Source organism: Diprion similis, chromosome 6 (assembly GCF_021155765.1).
Source record: "Diprion similis isolate iyDipSimi1 chromosome 6, iyDipSimi1.1, whole genome shotgun sequence".
NCBI lineage: Eukaryota > Metazoa > Arthropoda > Insecta > Hymenoptera > Diprionidae > Diprion > Diprion similis.
Window position 1 is genome coordinate 14,399,448 of NC_060110.1, and position 14,959 is coordinate 14,414,406.

Genomic DNA, 14,959 nt, shown 5'->3' on the forward strand with positions numbered 1-14,959 from the left:
AGTAATTCGACCACCACGAACTCAAAAAACACCTGGAAAAGAGCGTAGGACCAACAGCAGAGAAATGACGACGAAAATCTGTGGTTTTTCGGCTGTAACTTTTCAGGCGCTGCTCGCAGCGTATTGGGACTGCGCTCAATCGATTTCTCTCGCAAAATTACGTCGGAATACTGCACTAATGAATTATTTGCAGCCTTTTTCAAAATCGTCGAAATTTTCGACAAAAATCCAGAGGGGTTAGCCTTAGTTTTTTCTCGATTTTCGGAGTCGAAAATATTGCGTCCCCGAATCGATAGGTATGACCCTTTCTGGAGTAATTCGGCCACCAGGAACTCAAAAAACACATGAAAAAAAGCGTAGGACCAACAGCAGAGAAATGACGACGAAAATCTGCAGTTTTTCGGCTGTAACTTTTCAGGCGCTGCTCGCAGCGTATTGGGACTGCGCTCAAACGATTTCTCACGCAAAATTACGTCGGAATAGTGCCCTAATAAATTAATTGCAGCCTTTTTTAAAATCGTCGAAATTTCCGACAAAAATCCTAAGGGGTTAGCCTTAGTTTTTTCTCGATTTTCGGAGCCGAAAATTTTGCGTCTCCGATTCGATTAGTATGACCCTTTCTAGAGTAATTCGGCCACCAGGAACTCAAAAAACACATGAAAAAGAGCGTGGGACCAACAGCAGAGGAATGACGACGAAAATCTGCAGTTTTTCGGCTGTAACTTTTCAGGCGCTGCTCGCAGCGTATTGGGACTGCGCTCAATCGATTTCTCTCGCAAAATTACGTCGGAATAGTGCCCTAAGAAATCAATTCCAGCCTTTTCCGTAATTGTCGAAATTTTCGACAAAAATCCAAAGGGGTTAGCCTTAGTTTTTTCTCGATTTTCGGAGCCGAAAATTTTGCGTCTCCGAATCGATTAGTATGACCCTTTTTAGAGTAATTCGGCCACCAGGAACTCAAAAAACACATGAAAAAGAGCGTAGGACCAACAGCAGAGAAATGACGACGAAAATCTGCAGTTTTTCGGCTGTAACTTTTCAGGCGCTGCTCGCAGCGTATTGGGACTGCGCTAAAACGATTTCTCTCGCAAAATTTCGTCGGAATAGTGCCCTAATAAATTAATTGCAGCCTTTCTTAAAATTGTCGAAATCTTCGACAAAAATCCAAAGGGGTTAGCCTTAGTTTCTTCTCGATTTTCGGAGTCGAAAATTTTGCGTCTCCGAATCGATTAGTATGACCCTTTCTAGAGTAATTCGGCCACCAGGAACTCAAAAAACACATGAAAAAGAGCGTAGGACCAACAGCAGAGAAATGACGACGAAAATCTGCAGTTTTTCGGCTGTAACTTCTCAGGCGCTGCTCGCAGCGTATTGGGACTGCGCTCAATCGATTTCTCTCGCAAAATTACGTCGGAATACTGCACTAATGAATTAATTGCAGCCTTTTTCAAAATCGTCGAAATTTTCGACAAAAATCCAAAGGGGTTAGCCTTAGTTTTTTCTCGATTTTCGGAGTCGAAAATTTTGCGTCCCCGAATCGATAGGTATGACCCTTTCTAGAGTAATTCGGCCTCCAGGAACTCAAAAAACACACGAAAAAGAGCGTAGGACCAACAGCAGAGAAATGACGACGAAAATCTGCAGTTTTTCGGCTGTAACTTTTCAGGCGCTGCTCGCAGCGTATTGGGACTGCGCTCAATCGATTTCTCTCGCAAAATTACGTCGGAATAGTGCCCTAAGAAATCAATTCCAGCCTTTTCCGTAATTGTCGAAATTTTCGACAAAAATCCAAAGGGGTTAGCCTTAGTTTTTTCTCGATTTTCGGAGCCGAAAATTTTGCGTCTCCGAATCGATTAGTATGACCCTTTTTAGAGTAATTCGGCCACCAGGAACTCAAAAAACACATGAAAAAGAGCGTAGGACCAACAGCAGAGAAATGACGACGGAAATCTGCAGTTTTTCGGCTGTAACTTTTCAGGCGCTGCTCGCAGCGTATTGGGACTGCGCTCAAACGATTTCTCTCGCAAAATTACGTCGGAATAGTGCCCTAATAAATTAATTGCAGCCTTTTTTAAAATCGTCGAAATTTTCGACAAAAATCCAAAGGGGTTAGCCTTAGTTTTTCCTCGATTTTCGGAGTCGAAAATTTTGCGTCTCCGAATCGATTAGTATGACCCTTTTCAGAGTAATTCGACCACCAGGAACTCAAAAAACACATGAAAAAGAGCGTAGGACCAACAGCAGAGAAATGACGACGAAAATCTGCAGTTTTTCGGCTGTAACTTTTCAGGCGCTGCTCGCAGCGTATTGGGACTGCGCTCAATCGATTTCTCTCGCAAAATTACGTCGGAATAGTGCCCTAGGAAATCAATTGCAGCCTTTCTTAAAATCGTCGAAATTTTCGACAAAAATCCAAAGGGGTTAGCCTTAGTTTTTCCTCGATTTTCGGAGTCGAAAATTTTGCGTCTCCGAATCGATTAGTATGACCCTTTCCAGAGTAATTCGACCACCAGGAACTCAAAAAACACCTGGAAAAGAGCGTAGGACCAACAGCAGAGAAATGACGACGAAAATCTGCAGTTTTTCGGCTGTAACTTTTCAGGCGCTGCTCGCAGCGTATTGGGACTGCGCTAAAACGATTTCTCTCGCAAAATTTCGTCGGAATAGTGCCCTAATAAATTAATTGCAGCCTTTCTTAAAATTGTCGAAATCTTCGACAAAAATCCAAAGGGGTTAGCCTTAGTTTCTTCTCGATTTTCGGAGTCGAAAATTTTGCGTCTCCGAATCGATTAGTATGACCCTTTCTAGAGTAATTCGGCCACCAGGAACTCAAAAAACACATGAAAAAGAGCGTAGGACCAACAGCAGAGAAATGACGACGAAAATCTGCAGTTTTTCGGCTGTAACTTCTCAGGCGCTGCTCGCAGCGTATTGGGACTGCGCTCAATCGATTTCTCTCGCAAAATTACGTCGGAATACTGCACTAATGAATTAATTGCAGCCTTTTTCAAAATCGTCGAAATTTTCGACAAAAATCCAAAGGGGTTAGCCTTAGTTTTTTCTCGATTTTCGGAGTCGAAAATTTTGCGTCCCCGAATCGATAGGTATGACCCTTTCTAGAGTAATTCGGCCTCCAGGAACTCAAAAAACACACGAAAAAGAGCGTAGGACCAACAGCAGAGAAATGACGACGAAAATCTGCAGTTTTTCGGCTGTAACTTTTCAGGCGCTGCTCGCAGCGTATTGGGACTGCGCTCAATCGATTTCTCTCGCAAAATTACGTCGGAATAGTGCCCTAAGAAATCAATTGCAGCCTTTTTTAAAATCGTCGAAATTTTCGACAAAAATCCAAAGGGGTTAGCCTTAGTTTTTTCTCGATTTTCGGAGCCGAAAATTTTGCGTCTCCGAATCGATTAGTATGACCCTTTCTAGAGTAATTCGGCCACCAGGAACTCAAAAAACACATGAAAAAGAGCGTAGGACCAACAGCAGAGAAATGACGACGAAAATCTGCAGTTTTTCGGCCGTAACTTTTCAGGCGCTGCTCGCAGCGTATTGGGACTGCGCTCAATCGATTTATCTCGCAAAATTACGTCGGAATAGTGCCCTAAGAAATTAATTGCAGCCTTTTCTAAAATCGTCGAAATTTTCGACAAAAATCCAAAGGGGTTAGCCTTAGTTTTTCCTCGATTTTCGGAGTCGAAAATTTTGCGTCTCCGAATCGATTAGTATGACCCTTTCCAGAGTAATTCGACCACCAGGAACTCAAAAAACACATGAAAAAGAGCGTGGGACCAACAGCAGAGGAATGACGACGAAAATCTGCAGTTTTTCGGCTGTAACTTTTCAGGCGCTGCTCGCAGCGTATTGGGACTGCGCTCAATCGATTTCTCTCGCAAAATTACGTCGGAATAGTGCCCTAAGAAATCAATTCCAGCCTTTTTCGTAATTGTCGAAATTTTCGACAAAAATCCAAAGGGGTTAGCCTTAGTTTTTTCTCGATTTTCGGAGCCGAAAATTTTGCGTCTCCGAATCGATTAGTATGACCCTTTCTAGAGTAATTCGGCCACCAGGAACTCAAAAAACACATGAAAAAGAGCGTAGGACCAACAGCAGAGAAATGACGACGAAAATCTGCAGTTTTTCGGCTGTAACTTTTCAGGCGCTGCTCGCAGCGTATTGGGACTGCGCTCAATCGATTTCTCTCGCAAAATTACGTCGGAATAGTGCCCTAAGAAATCAATTGCAGCCTTTTCTAAAATCGTCGAAATTTTCGACAAAAATCCAAAGGGGTTAGCCTTAGTTTCTTCTCGATTTTCGGAGTCGAAAATTTTGCGTCTCCGAATCGATTAGTATGACCCTTTTCAGAGTAATTCGACCACCAGGAACTCAAAAAACACATGAAAAAGAGCGTAGGACCAACAGCAGAGAAATGACGACGAAAATCTGCAGTTTTTCGGCTGTAACTTTTCAGGCGCTGCTCGCAGCGTATTGGGACTGCGCTCAATCGATTTCTCTCGCAAAATTACGTCGAAATAGTGCCCTAGGAAATCAATTGCAGCCTTTTTTAAAATCGTCGAAATTTTTGACAAAAATCCAAAGGGGTTAGCCTTAGTTTTTCCTCGATTTTCGGAGTCGAAAATTTTGCGTCTTCGAATCGATTAGTATGACCCTTTCTAGAGTAATTCGACCACCAGGAACTCAAAAAACACCTGGAAAAGAGCGTAGGACCAACAGCAGAGAAATGACGACGAAAATCTGCAGTTTTTCGGCTGTAACTTTTCAGGCGCTGCTCGCAGCGTATTGGGACTGCGCTCAATCGATTTCTCTTGCAAAATTACGTCGGAATAGTGCCCTAAGAAATCAATTGCAGCCTTTTTGGTAATCGTCGAAATTTTTGACAAAAATCCAAAGGGGTTAGCCTTAGTTTTTTCTCGATTTTCGGAGCCAAAAATTTTGCGTCTCCAAATCGATTAGTATGACCCTTTCTAGAGTAATTCGACCACCAGGAACTCAAAAAACACATGAAAAAGAGCGTAGGACCAACAGCAGAGAACTGACGACGAAAATCTGCAGTTTTTCGGCTGTAACTTTTCAGGCGCTGCTCGCAGCGTATTGGGACTGCGCTTAATCGATTTCTCCCGCAAAATTACGTCGGAATAGTGCCCTCAAAAATTATGTGCTTTACTTTTCAAAGTTGTCGAAATTCTCACAAGAAATGCAAAGGGGTTAGCCTTGCCTTTCTTTTGACCGAAAAATTTTCCATCTTAGAATCGAATAGTATGAGTTTTTCCCAACTAACCGGAGCCCCAGGAATGAAGAAAACGCAACAAAAAGTCCGTAGGAACATCGGCAGAGAAATTGCGAACAATAGACCAGCAGCTCGAAAATCACGAAACGAACATTTTGTTTTCTGGCTGTAACTCTCGATCCGTTGCGAGTAGCGAGTAATAAATATCCCTCGTTCTTCCTTGCTCAGAAATTTTCGACCGCGCGTAATTGTTTTTTTTTCGCAAAACTACAGTGATTTAAGGAGTCGTCGAGTTTGTTAGTCGATACACACAATTCTAAACTGACAACTTTCATCGGAACATAATCACACTATTCTCGGAGCCCAGCTATTCAGACCAATTGTGAGCAAAACTACTTGTTGGATGCATTGCAATTTGATTTTGCAGTTATTTGGCAACTGAAATTCAGATCGTCATATTGTACCAACACCGGCTAAATCTATCTTCATCGTAAAAGCTTAAAAATGTAATGCGTCTCTTGAATGTATTTTTTAATGCATGAAACTCAGATTATCGAAAACGTGGAAATTCTACGTTACAGAAATGTCGGATCAGGAAGGCCAGTTGTATAAAGGGGATATTTAATTGAAACTCCAAATTAATATGACTATCGTTTAGGAAGTCAATTATCTGCATTACCCCGGGTTTCGACTGGACCATTCTGTGTGAATTTCTACGCAATGCGTGCAAATCATATAACGACAGAAGTACTGAAATACGACTACTATTACCACATAACACGAAGGGTATAAATGCTCATTTGGTTATGCGTTTATTCGATAACAATCGGTATATTCTTGTTCTCGTTTCTCACACGTTCACTACAAAAAATATAAATGCACCGCCAGCTGTATAGGCTGATTCACATTTTGTAACTGTAATTGGACTTAAAGTTATCAAAACCGAATGCAGAGATGCAGAACATGGAACATGTTGAGCTGCAACATAAGTATGAACTGGTACTTTAACACATAGAAAAGAAAATGAATACATCACATCAAGTCACATAATGATGATACGTAAATGATTCGTAAAAATTATACCACGTCTACCTAGCGAATTTGATATTTTTCCATAATAAAAGCAATTTTTATTACGAAGAAACTTTTTACACGAAGCAAATTTCACTGAGGAGCTATCTTACATTTCCCAAATGTGATAAGTAGATATTATCCACGTTTGATTGTTTTCTTAAATATCAGTTTATAGTAGAACTTCACTTTTATCAACAAAATATATAAATAAAACGTCAATATCACCAAACGAGAATGTTTTCGAAAAAGTCCAGTTATTTATTCAAAAACTAAGGTAGAAGTGCTTTAGTAACTGTCAGATTTCACCATTCAGATCCGCGGTTGCTACACATATATACAATATAGCTAAAAGATAATCCTACATTCTGTGTAAGTTATAGCGGTACGTTAAAACGATGAAGTATTATTCAAAATTTAAGAATCAATTTGAATTACGCTTTTAGAGCCAAGTAAATGTAACGAGTCTGCTCGTGTGTGTAACATAACTTATAAATGAACCTAATATGACATGGCTATATGCGACATATTTTAAAACGAGCAGTATAAGACAATCCCAATTTGGGTTTCAAAGTTTGAGGTCTTAATTGCTACTCAGGATCGGCTTTGTTGTTTTCCTCGTCATGGGTTGGACTATGCCAGGTTAGACGTTCTTCGTAAAATCTAATTACGATTTGGGGACATTTTTCGTTTGCTATCCTCGCTGGAACAAGATCTGCATCGTCTGTGCCCTTCCACTTCATCAAAAACATTAATTCACCACTGGAGTCAGTCGCTCCAATGATTCTCTCTGGTTCCAAATTTCGGTCAAAACCTGTAAAAAAAGAACGTGATTACGTAAAAATTTACTTTCGAAAATACAGTATCTGTTTTGTTATATAATATAATAATTGTTGCCTCAATAATTGTCAACTTTATGTATTCCTGTGATATTATAGTTCAAATACTATTCATTCACTGTTTCCGTTTCAACTTGATAATCCAAAGGATTACGGAAATGAGTACAATAAAAAAAAATCCAAATGACGATCTGAGATTTAAATTCTTACATCTTCCAAATGATAGTATCTCTCACCTTCAGGTTTCTTATCTTCAGTAACCTTTTTCTTTGAGGGAGCTGTCGGAGTTGGTGTGGATGAACTCTTTCGTTTCTTTTGTTCCTTTTCATCTTTTTTTCCACTGCCTGCAGCTTCTCTTTTTTTACGCTGTTCTTCAAACTGTGCTATGAGGTCTGGACAATCAAGGTTTTCCTCTGGTTCCCATGTGTTTTCATCGTTACTGTATCCTTTCCATTTTAGATAATATTCAACTTTTCCTTTCACGACACGTCTATCCAAAACTTTTTCAACACTGAACTCCTCCTCAGTTTCTCCATCCGCGACAGGCGATTCCTTAGTTTTACTCATTTTAATCTGCGACAAGCAACATAACATAATGTAGATATAAATATACTAATATTGGTGATATTTTCAATGGAACAGGTACATAGGGATACACAAAAATAAGAACATTTTGCAACAATGTTAGATCATGTTAGAAGTAGACAGTAGTTGATGCTTGCAGAGCTGGAACATAATTTAACTCACGATATATTTCAATGTAATACTGTGTTTTAGAAAGCTTACATTATAACACGCAATGATATTCTTTATGATACTTGAAATATCGGTTTTTAGAATTCACCATTACAAGGATTGACATATTCTTTGCACTCTGACACTAACCCAGTACATTTCAAGAAATTTTGTTGATATTGTCTGCCGTAGCAAATATTTTCATCATGCAGAAATTGCCGTCTTCATCTATTGTCAAATAAAGCATTTTTCTACTTGCATCTAAAGCAGTATTGGGGGTTTCAAACATCAAAACATTATTAGACTTGAACTGTGTAGTAAATTGGTGATGCATGGTTCAAATTCCACCACATAGAAACCATAAAAGTTTCGAGTGCAGTATAAGAACAAGTTTTTATAAAATAAAATGTGAAGGAATCTACTGATTATTACTTGTAGACCACATTAATATGCTTCGTGCAAATTGCTGATAATTTTACGAATATATTCACACTTACACATCACAGAAGTTTATTGTTTTTTTTTGTTTTTTTTTAATAATTCTCATTTTGTTTGCTTTTGCTGTCGGCCTGATACGACATGTGTATCGCTTCTAACGTCATTCTACATATAATACCGATGAACTGATTCAAATTTAGCAGTGAGGTAGGTTCACAGTGGCACGCTATTCACAATAAATGGGTTATTTCGTTGTACATAACTGACAAAATATCTAATTTCTATCGCCTACGGTTTAACAACATGACAGTGTTGACTTGGAACAACTAAGCGGATAATCATTCCTCGAAAAATATAGACACTTTGAAGTCACAAAAAAATCCTCGCATTAGGCAAATTAACCGTCACATCAAGAGAATCATAAATATCATTATCATTTAGAAAATACCTTCATATTCAAGGTAACGCATCACATCAATCACCAGATCACACTCGACAATACTCAAAATGGCTGGCCACAGAAAGCCACGCCAAGCGGTTGGAAGTTCCAACGAAACGTATGCAGGCCGGGAATTTCGTTGGGAATTTATAAGACCGATAATTAATTGTGCCAAGTTTTTTTACACGGAGTGGACGACGGTTATTTACTTTTCGTTGATTCTTGCGAATAAACTACTTACATAGTTCCGTGATACGCCGCTGTCCTCTGTAGCTCGTGCCTCTTTGGCATCTGCCGTTACCGCCAGTTGCCGCGGAAATCGAAATGCATAGACAACGAACGCACGAGACTCGCAACTTTCCCGCCAATCACCACTGAACGCACTCAGCGCAACCCAACTGCCACTGACGGAATAATATGAGACGAATGTATGTATGTACGAAACCGTCGAATCACGGTGTAAGAACAATGAAATGTTTAAAAAAGTAATTACTAGAGTCGGACCTTCCACATTACGTGTTTAACATACCAATCCGCTCTGTATATATATACATTTACATGATATATATATATATGTATATATAATAATAGCAAAGAAATTCAAAATATATAAATGCAAAGAAATGTGTATATATATATACATACACGTTTCTTTGCATGGAAGGTGTGTAGGATATGTTGATTGGTTAGATAGATCTCGGCGGCCAATAGTAAGGCTGATTTTATGATATTTCAGTTTGACTTTTTGAAATTCAACGATTACAACTGGTTATCATGGACACTTTCATGTTTTTTGATTGCATACGTTTAATTAACGGACGCATCGCAGAAACGAGAAACGGATAATCATTGCTGAGCAGTGGTGTGCACTGCTTCAAGGGAGACTCAATTTGAAAGACGAAACTTGCGTCGTAGATTGGTTATACTTCAAAAAGTATGAAATTATGAAAACTGGCACTGACCGCTTGTGTAGATGAAATGTGAATTATATTTGAAAATAAATAATGTGTTACAAGCACGCCAGTTTATTTACGCCGATAAAACAAAACATGTAGAGATATAAAACAAAGTAATAATAAAAATGAAATATCATGGATCATTACATTAATCAGTCGAATCAATTATACTGAATTCTTCAATAGACAAGTTTGCATTAATTATTTTGTTATCATTCTTATTCATCAAACTTTCGAAAATTTATGTGCCTGTGGACCTAAATTCCAATGGAAATTTTGACTGTTTAGTATTTAAAAGTGTACATTCAAGATTTTTGTTTTCTATTATAGTATCAGATACAGATTTTTAATTGCGGCTTATATTCATTCGTACGATTGATGTTTAGTTGTAAAACCGAACTTCAGTTTAATATTTCTATATCAACTAATAGTATACACAATAGCAGTACATAGCAATAATACTTGAAAATGGTTTGGATTATATGCATCCAATGGTCCAGAATATACTTGTAGAAAAAATAGCCCCTACCTGGCATAGTAAGTGAAAAAGCTACAAGATATAGGCTAAAGACCATGTCGATCTTAAATCAGTCAAGAAAAAGTATCTAAAACTATCATTTAGAGACATATGTTATTTCTTAATTCCAACATAGTTGCCATATGTTATGAGTTATTATTTAATCACTAAATTAAATAGTACTTTAAATATTAAATTAATAGGATTTCTTTTCATTTATAAACCAACACAGTTGGCTGTTTCGTTTGTCTTACGAACAATAAATACTGGAAATAGAAATACAAAGCAGGGGGTTTATACAATATGCTGCACAAATCTTAACATTACAGTACAATTTGGAGGAAAGACAATTTTAAGTTTAATTTCAATCAATAATGGAGTTGCCAATGCAAATTCAGAGGAATTAATAATTAATTGGGATGTAGAAGTGATACACGATTTTTAATCGTAAATGATAATCTTTTACCCCTGCGATGATCATTTTGAACGAGAAACTGTAAAATAGCTACAGTCGGTTTAAATATCTGAACCGATATTTTCCTTACTTACTTGGTTCTCTTGTCACGAATGCTTTTTCTATTGAGTGAAATTTGTTGTGAGATAAATTACCGTCAATATCAATTAGGTAGTGAAGATTCATTTTTTCGATATGCATTCAAGTTGTGGACAGCAAATTATGATTTGGATGTGAATAAGCGTGATAACTTTCGGTGGTTTTTTGATTAATAAGGTACTAATTTGATTATTCCTAATTTATAGTGTAAAAATAGCATAAATAAATTAACCAGTCGAAATTAGATTAATCATTAATTAGCTCTGACGTGCTATCTATAAAATATGTAAATCACACAAGCTTGCTTTATCAAAAAATGTTAAGGCATCAATTATCTTACAATCAAAGTAGCAGCATCCAGCAATATGTCTTGCTGGAAAAGAAAAATATTCTTATCCTTTGAAGGATAAGTAAACGTGAAAAAATGTGCCGATTAGTAATCAGTATCTGTGCGATAGATATATTGATTTCAGAATTTATCTGAATGTAGTAAAGCCATTAGCTTTGGTTAGTTGAAAAGGTTTGCGTAATTTTTCTTCAACGCTGGTAAGTTTATGCCTGGTACTAGAATCATAATTTTCTTTTCCAGGTGAATTACTCCAAGCAGACCTTGGCGACTCTATGCCAAATGGACTGTACAGTTTTGTTGGTGTCCTGCCCAACAAATGCCGAGAGCGAGTTTGCGGTGTAGCAGAAATTGTAGGGGAATGGCATTCCTCTAAACGCTGCCTCCTGCGTGTTGAACTTCTGAATTTCTTGATAGAGAAAAAGAAGCACGTTATTGTTTATTTCATAAAAATCACAACACAACTCTTAGTGGCACAGACAGATATAAACCCAAATAATAGAATGGATTTTTAGTTCAATGGCTGTAGCCAGTGTTTAAATTCCGTGTAGATGGTATTCTACTATCGTGAAGTGAAAAGTAACTGGTGTTGAAAGGCAGTTATTAAAAAATAGACGTATAAGAGGAGATCCCCAATATCTTATGGTAGCACACACAAACCTGAGAAATTGTTCCAAAAGTCATTCGAACTGAAGAGATGGTTTTGGATAATTTTTCGGCTCCATTTCTGAAGGCTCGTCTTGAGTCGGCCGAAACGTTACTCAAACTTAAATTGCTCCATCCTTTTTCGGGAGTTAAGGTACCGGCCTTACATTTGGAAGTACGTTTTTTCGAAGGTGACTCTTTTTTTGCCAAATTGTACGGGCATTCTTGGTCAAAACGATCCTGCAGTCTTTGACGTAAATTTCTCGACTCCTTCGGCTCGTCTGAAATGTTGTTTGCGGTTAAAGCCGAGCGGTGAAATGTGAAAGAGATGCTCCTTGAATCTGGCCTCATTATCGCTGCTTATTTCTTGACTTCTAATGCCAAATAATAACGCTTATCAAACTGTCAATAATTCACTAGACTCTTGTTGCAGTTCACTTCTTCCTGATCGCTTGTCGCTTAGGCTTTGGCGGTAGAAAGCATGGATGCCAACGTGAGTGAACGCAGTTAAACGCCAACGGCTGCCAAGCGGGAATTAACGATTTTTTGGGCAAGGCTGCGTGATCAGCGTGAATACATTGTACCTAACACCGTTGATCGTATATTCTTCAGTCACCGCTACACTCACACGACTCATGTAACACTTATTTCAAACTGTTTAAAACATGGTTCAAGTCAAGCACTGCATGATAACACAGGTATTGGTTTCGAATTTCAGAGCAGTTCGTATTTCGATTGAGGAAATATTCGAGTTCAAACTTCAGTATTAATTTCACTTCCCATCAAATGCACTTTCCAAATCAGGCCTAAATATGTATATACCGTAGATATCTACAGTTAACGATGCAGGTTGATTTGGGTTGCAGCAGATTCTGATATTACCGACTGAGGGTACAATCATTTGATGGTACATTCGCGGCATGACGCCTCGATTTAAAATATGATACGTTGATATATTATAATATACATCGGGTACAAAATGGTATAAATTAAAAATATAGGCAAGCTAAGCATCTATAACGAAACGCATTGATACTTAATTAAGAATTTCGTTACCTGCAATTTACATAAGGATCAAATATATATATATAGATCCTATATAAATATATATAGATATATATAAATATATATAGATTGATACAATTTACTATACTGCAAACTGATTATTGAATATTCTGAAATTTTTATTAAAGTAACAATACAATGGATTTCAATTCGTAAGATGCAGTTAGCCTAAGAACGTACTTCTTCGATTGAATAGATTTTACTTTCATATTTATACTTTTATGAGAAATGGTCAACATGACTTTATGTAATTTAAAGTAATGAGTGGAATTTTTTATTGAATTACAATGAAGCTAGCACAAAATGCTGAAATTTTTTCGGAAAACTATTTACAATAAATTTTGCACAAATTATTGGTACTGTAAAATATTCGAAAACAACTTATTATCATGCTTGGATCTTGTATCAAATCACTCAATTTATTTACTGATTATTATTTCGTAAAAAAGTCTTTCTCTACAACTTCGTTAGCCATATCCTATATGGTTCAAAATTAGCTGAAATTTTCACTAGAAGTGGTACAACTGTGTGGTGCTTTAATCACTCTGGATTATGAAAGTTTCTGTATTAAACTCAGTCGACCAGATATCCGTACAATAAATATCCACCTATGTCACTCATTAAAATGTCAGGATGTGTCCTATCCGGCAATACTTGATAAGATCGTAAGAAGTTGGCGAATAATCTTAAATTGATAACATCTGATCTTTGCTTCAAAGCGACGTAAGTTTCCTGTAATGGTTCTCGAGATGAATGATAAATCACAAATGGTCTAGAGATTCCTAAGAATGGCAGAAGACCTTTGATTATATTGAGTGGATGTTCTTTAGCTATGATAGCTAGACCGTCAGCCTTAGTTACTTTAATAATCTCAACAGCCTCTTGTGTTTCTAGAAGCCATTTTGGTTTTTTAGGAGGTTCATGACTCGGTGCATCGCTAAGTTTCCGTTTCAACCCTTTACTTTCCAATGAGTTCAAAGCTCCGTTGCTTGCATTACCTTCTGTAGTCCCCTCTGCTCTTACTTCAGCTTCAGCCTCGGACACATTACGATTTGCCACATCTTCTGTCAAGTGAGTGTCATTGCATTCCAATACAATGCATTCTACGTTCGGGGCATCAGACTTCACTTTGTACTTTGATTCTTCTAGAAATTGTTCAGTCCCCTGATAATACATACGTATTAGACTATAAATGTTAACAGTAAGCATTCTATGCAGCTGTTCCTCGGGAAAATTCATTGCCTGAATTAATGTTCTTTGGGGAATATTTCCTGGATGCATGTGAATTAGTTTACCATTTGTCCCGGCGCCAATTCGATGAAGCATAGCTGAAGCAGGCAACCCTTGAGAACCGCTGTCGTAAACCATGAAGAGCCCGTCAGCATTAACGCCAGAATAAGAAAGGAGCTGAGCTAGTGTATCCATCCTCAGACTGCTGATTTTCTGATGATCCATTCGAAAATAAATATCTTGAATTAACCGTATTGTAGGTTTTCTAATTGTGATGTACTCAAAATATTTCTTTTCTTTTTTTTTCAAATACTTGGCTTGCGAATATTCAGTTTTATTCTGAAACGTTTTGCTGTTCTCTATCAGTTTGCCAACTATTTCTTTACTCGACTTCCCCGCTTCCCTTAATCCCACAATATCTTCGGTTGATAGCTGCTGTGACGTCCCGTCATCAATGATGCTTCTGTTGTCTAGTCCGCTTGGTAACATACTCTTCAAGTCTTCCGACAATGATTCAACTTCTTTAGTCTCCTGTAAAATGTATAATCGCTTGCCTGTCACCTTTGCTTCCATTTTATACGTTGTCCACATTGGTTTCCCAATTATACTACTCATTTCCAGCTGGTCTTTACCCAGCAGTAAGTTTCCATTTGCCGTCACCTTATGCAGCTTGTAGTAATTCTGTCTTTGTACGACAACATAGTCTCCAACTTTAACAACTTCTGCATCAATCTCGCTCATTACGGAGGCACTTTGGGTACTACAAAGAAAGAAATTTCTTTATATTTTCTACTTTCGGTGGTAATCAGATGTCCACGTGAGAAATGATTACCTTAACCTCCAAATAGGGAGCCAACGAGATGTCAACTGTTGC

The 14,959-nt window shown here is 37.9% G+C and overlaps 3 protein-coding genes across 5 annotated transcripts; all 3 read right to left on the reverse strand.

Moving 5' to 3' along the window:
- Positions 1-6,055: 6,055 nt before the first annotated feature.
- LOC124406996 (chromobox protein homolog 1-like) lies at positions 6,056-9,121 on the reverse strand. 2 transcript variants are annotated; one of them, XM_046882758.1, is made up of 3 exons: positions 9,015-9,121; positions 7,398-7,734; positions 6,056-7,136 (listed from the first exon to the last, which is right to left on the reverse strand). In XM_046882758.1, the coding sequence occupies exons 2-3, from the start codon at positions 7,726-7,728 to the stop codon at positions 6,913-6,915; spliced, it is 555 nt and encodes a 184-aa protein (XP_046738714.1). In that variant the 5' UTR covers positions 7,729-7,734; positions 9,015-9,121; the 3' UTR covers positions 6,056-6,912. The 2 variants fall into 2 exon arrangements, with proteins under 2 accessions (XP_046738714.1, XP_046738713.1); XM_046882757.1 differs by lacking the exon at positions 9,015-9,121 and adding an exon at positions 8,783-8,940.
- Positions 9,122-10,455: 1,334 nt separating this feature from the next.
- On the reverse strand, positions 10,456-12,355 carry LOC124407153. The gene is made up of 2 exons (XM_046883007.1): positions 11,806-12,355; positions 10,456-11,554 (listed from the first exon to the last, which is right to left on the reverse strand). The coding sequence occupies exons 1-2, from the start codon at positions 12,139-12,141 to the stop codon at positions 11,276-11,278; spliced, it is 615 nt and encodes a 204-aa protein (XP_046738963.1). The 5' UTR covers positions 12,142-12,355; the 3' UTR covers positions 10,456-11,275.
- A 781-nt stretch (positions 12,356-13,136) lies between these two features.
- LOC124407130 (tRNA (adenine(58)-N(1))-methyltransferase non-catalytic subunit TRM6) lies at positions 13,137-14,959 on the reverse strand. 2 transcript variants are annotated; one of them, XM_046882977.1, is made up of 2 exons: positions 14,914-14,959; positions 13,137-14,852 (listed from the first exon to the last, which is right to left on the reverse strand). In XM_046882977.1, the coding sequence occupies exon 2, from the start codon at positions 14,824-14,826 to the stop codon at positions 13,429-13,431; it is 1,398 nt and encodes a 465-aa protein (XP_046738933.1). In that variant the 5' UTR covers positions 14,827-14,852; positions 14,914-14,959; the 3' UTR covers positions 13,137-13,428. The 2 variants fall into 2 exon arrangements, with proteins under 2 accessions (XP_046738933.1, XP_046738934.1); XM_046882978.1 differs by having other exon boundaries at positions 13,137-14,845; positions 14,918-14,944.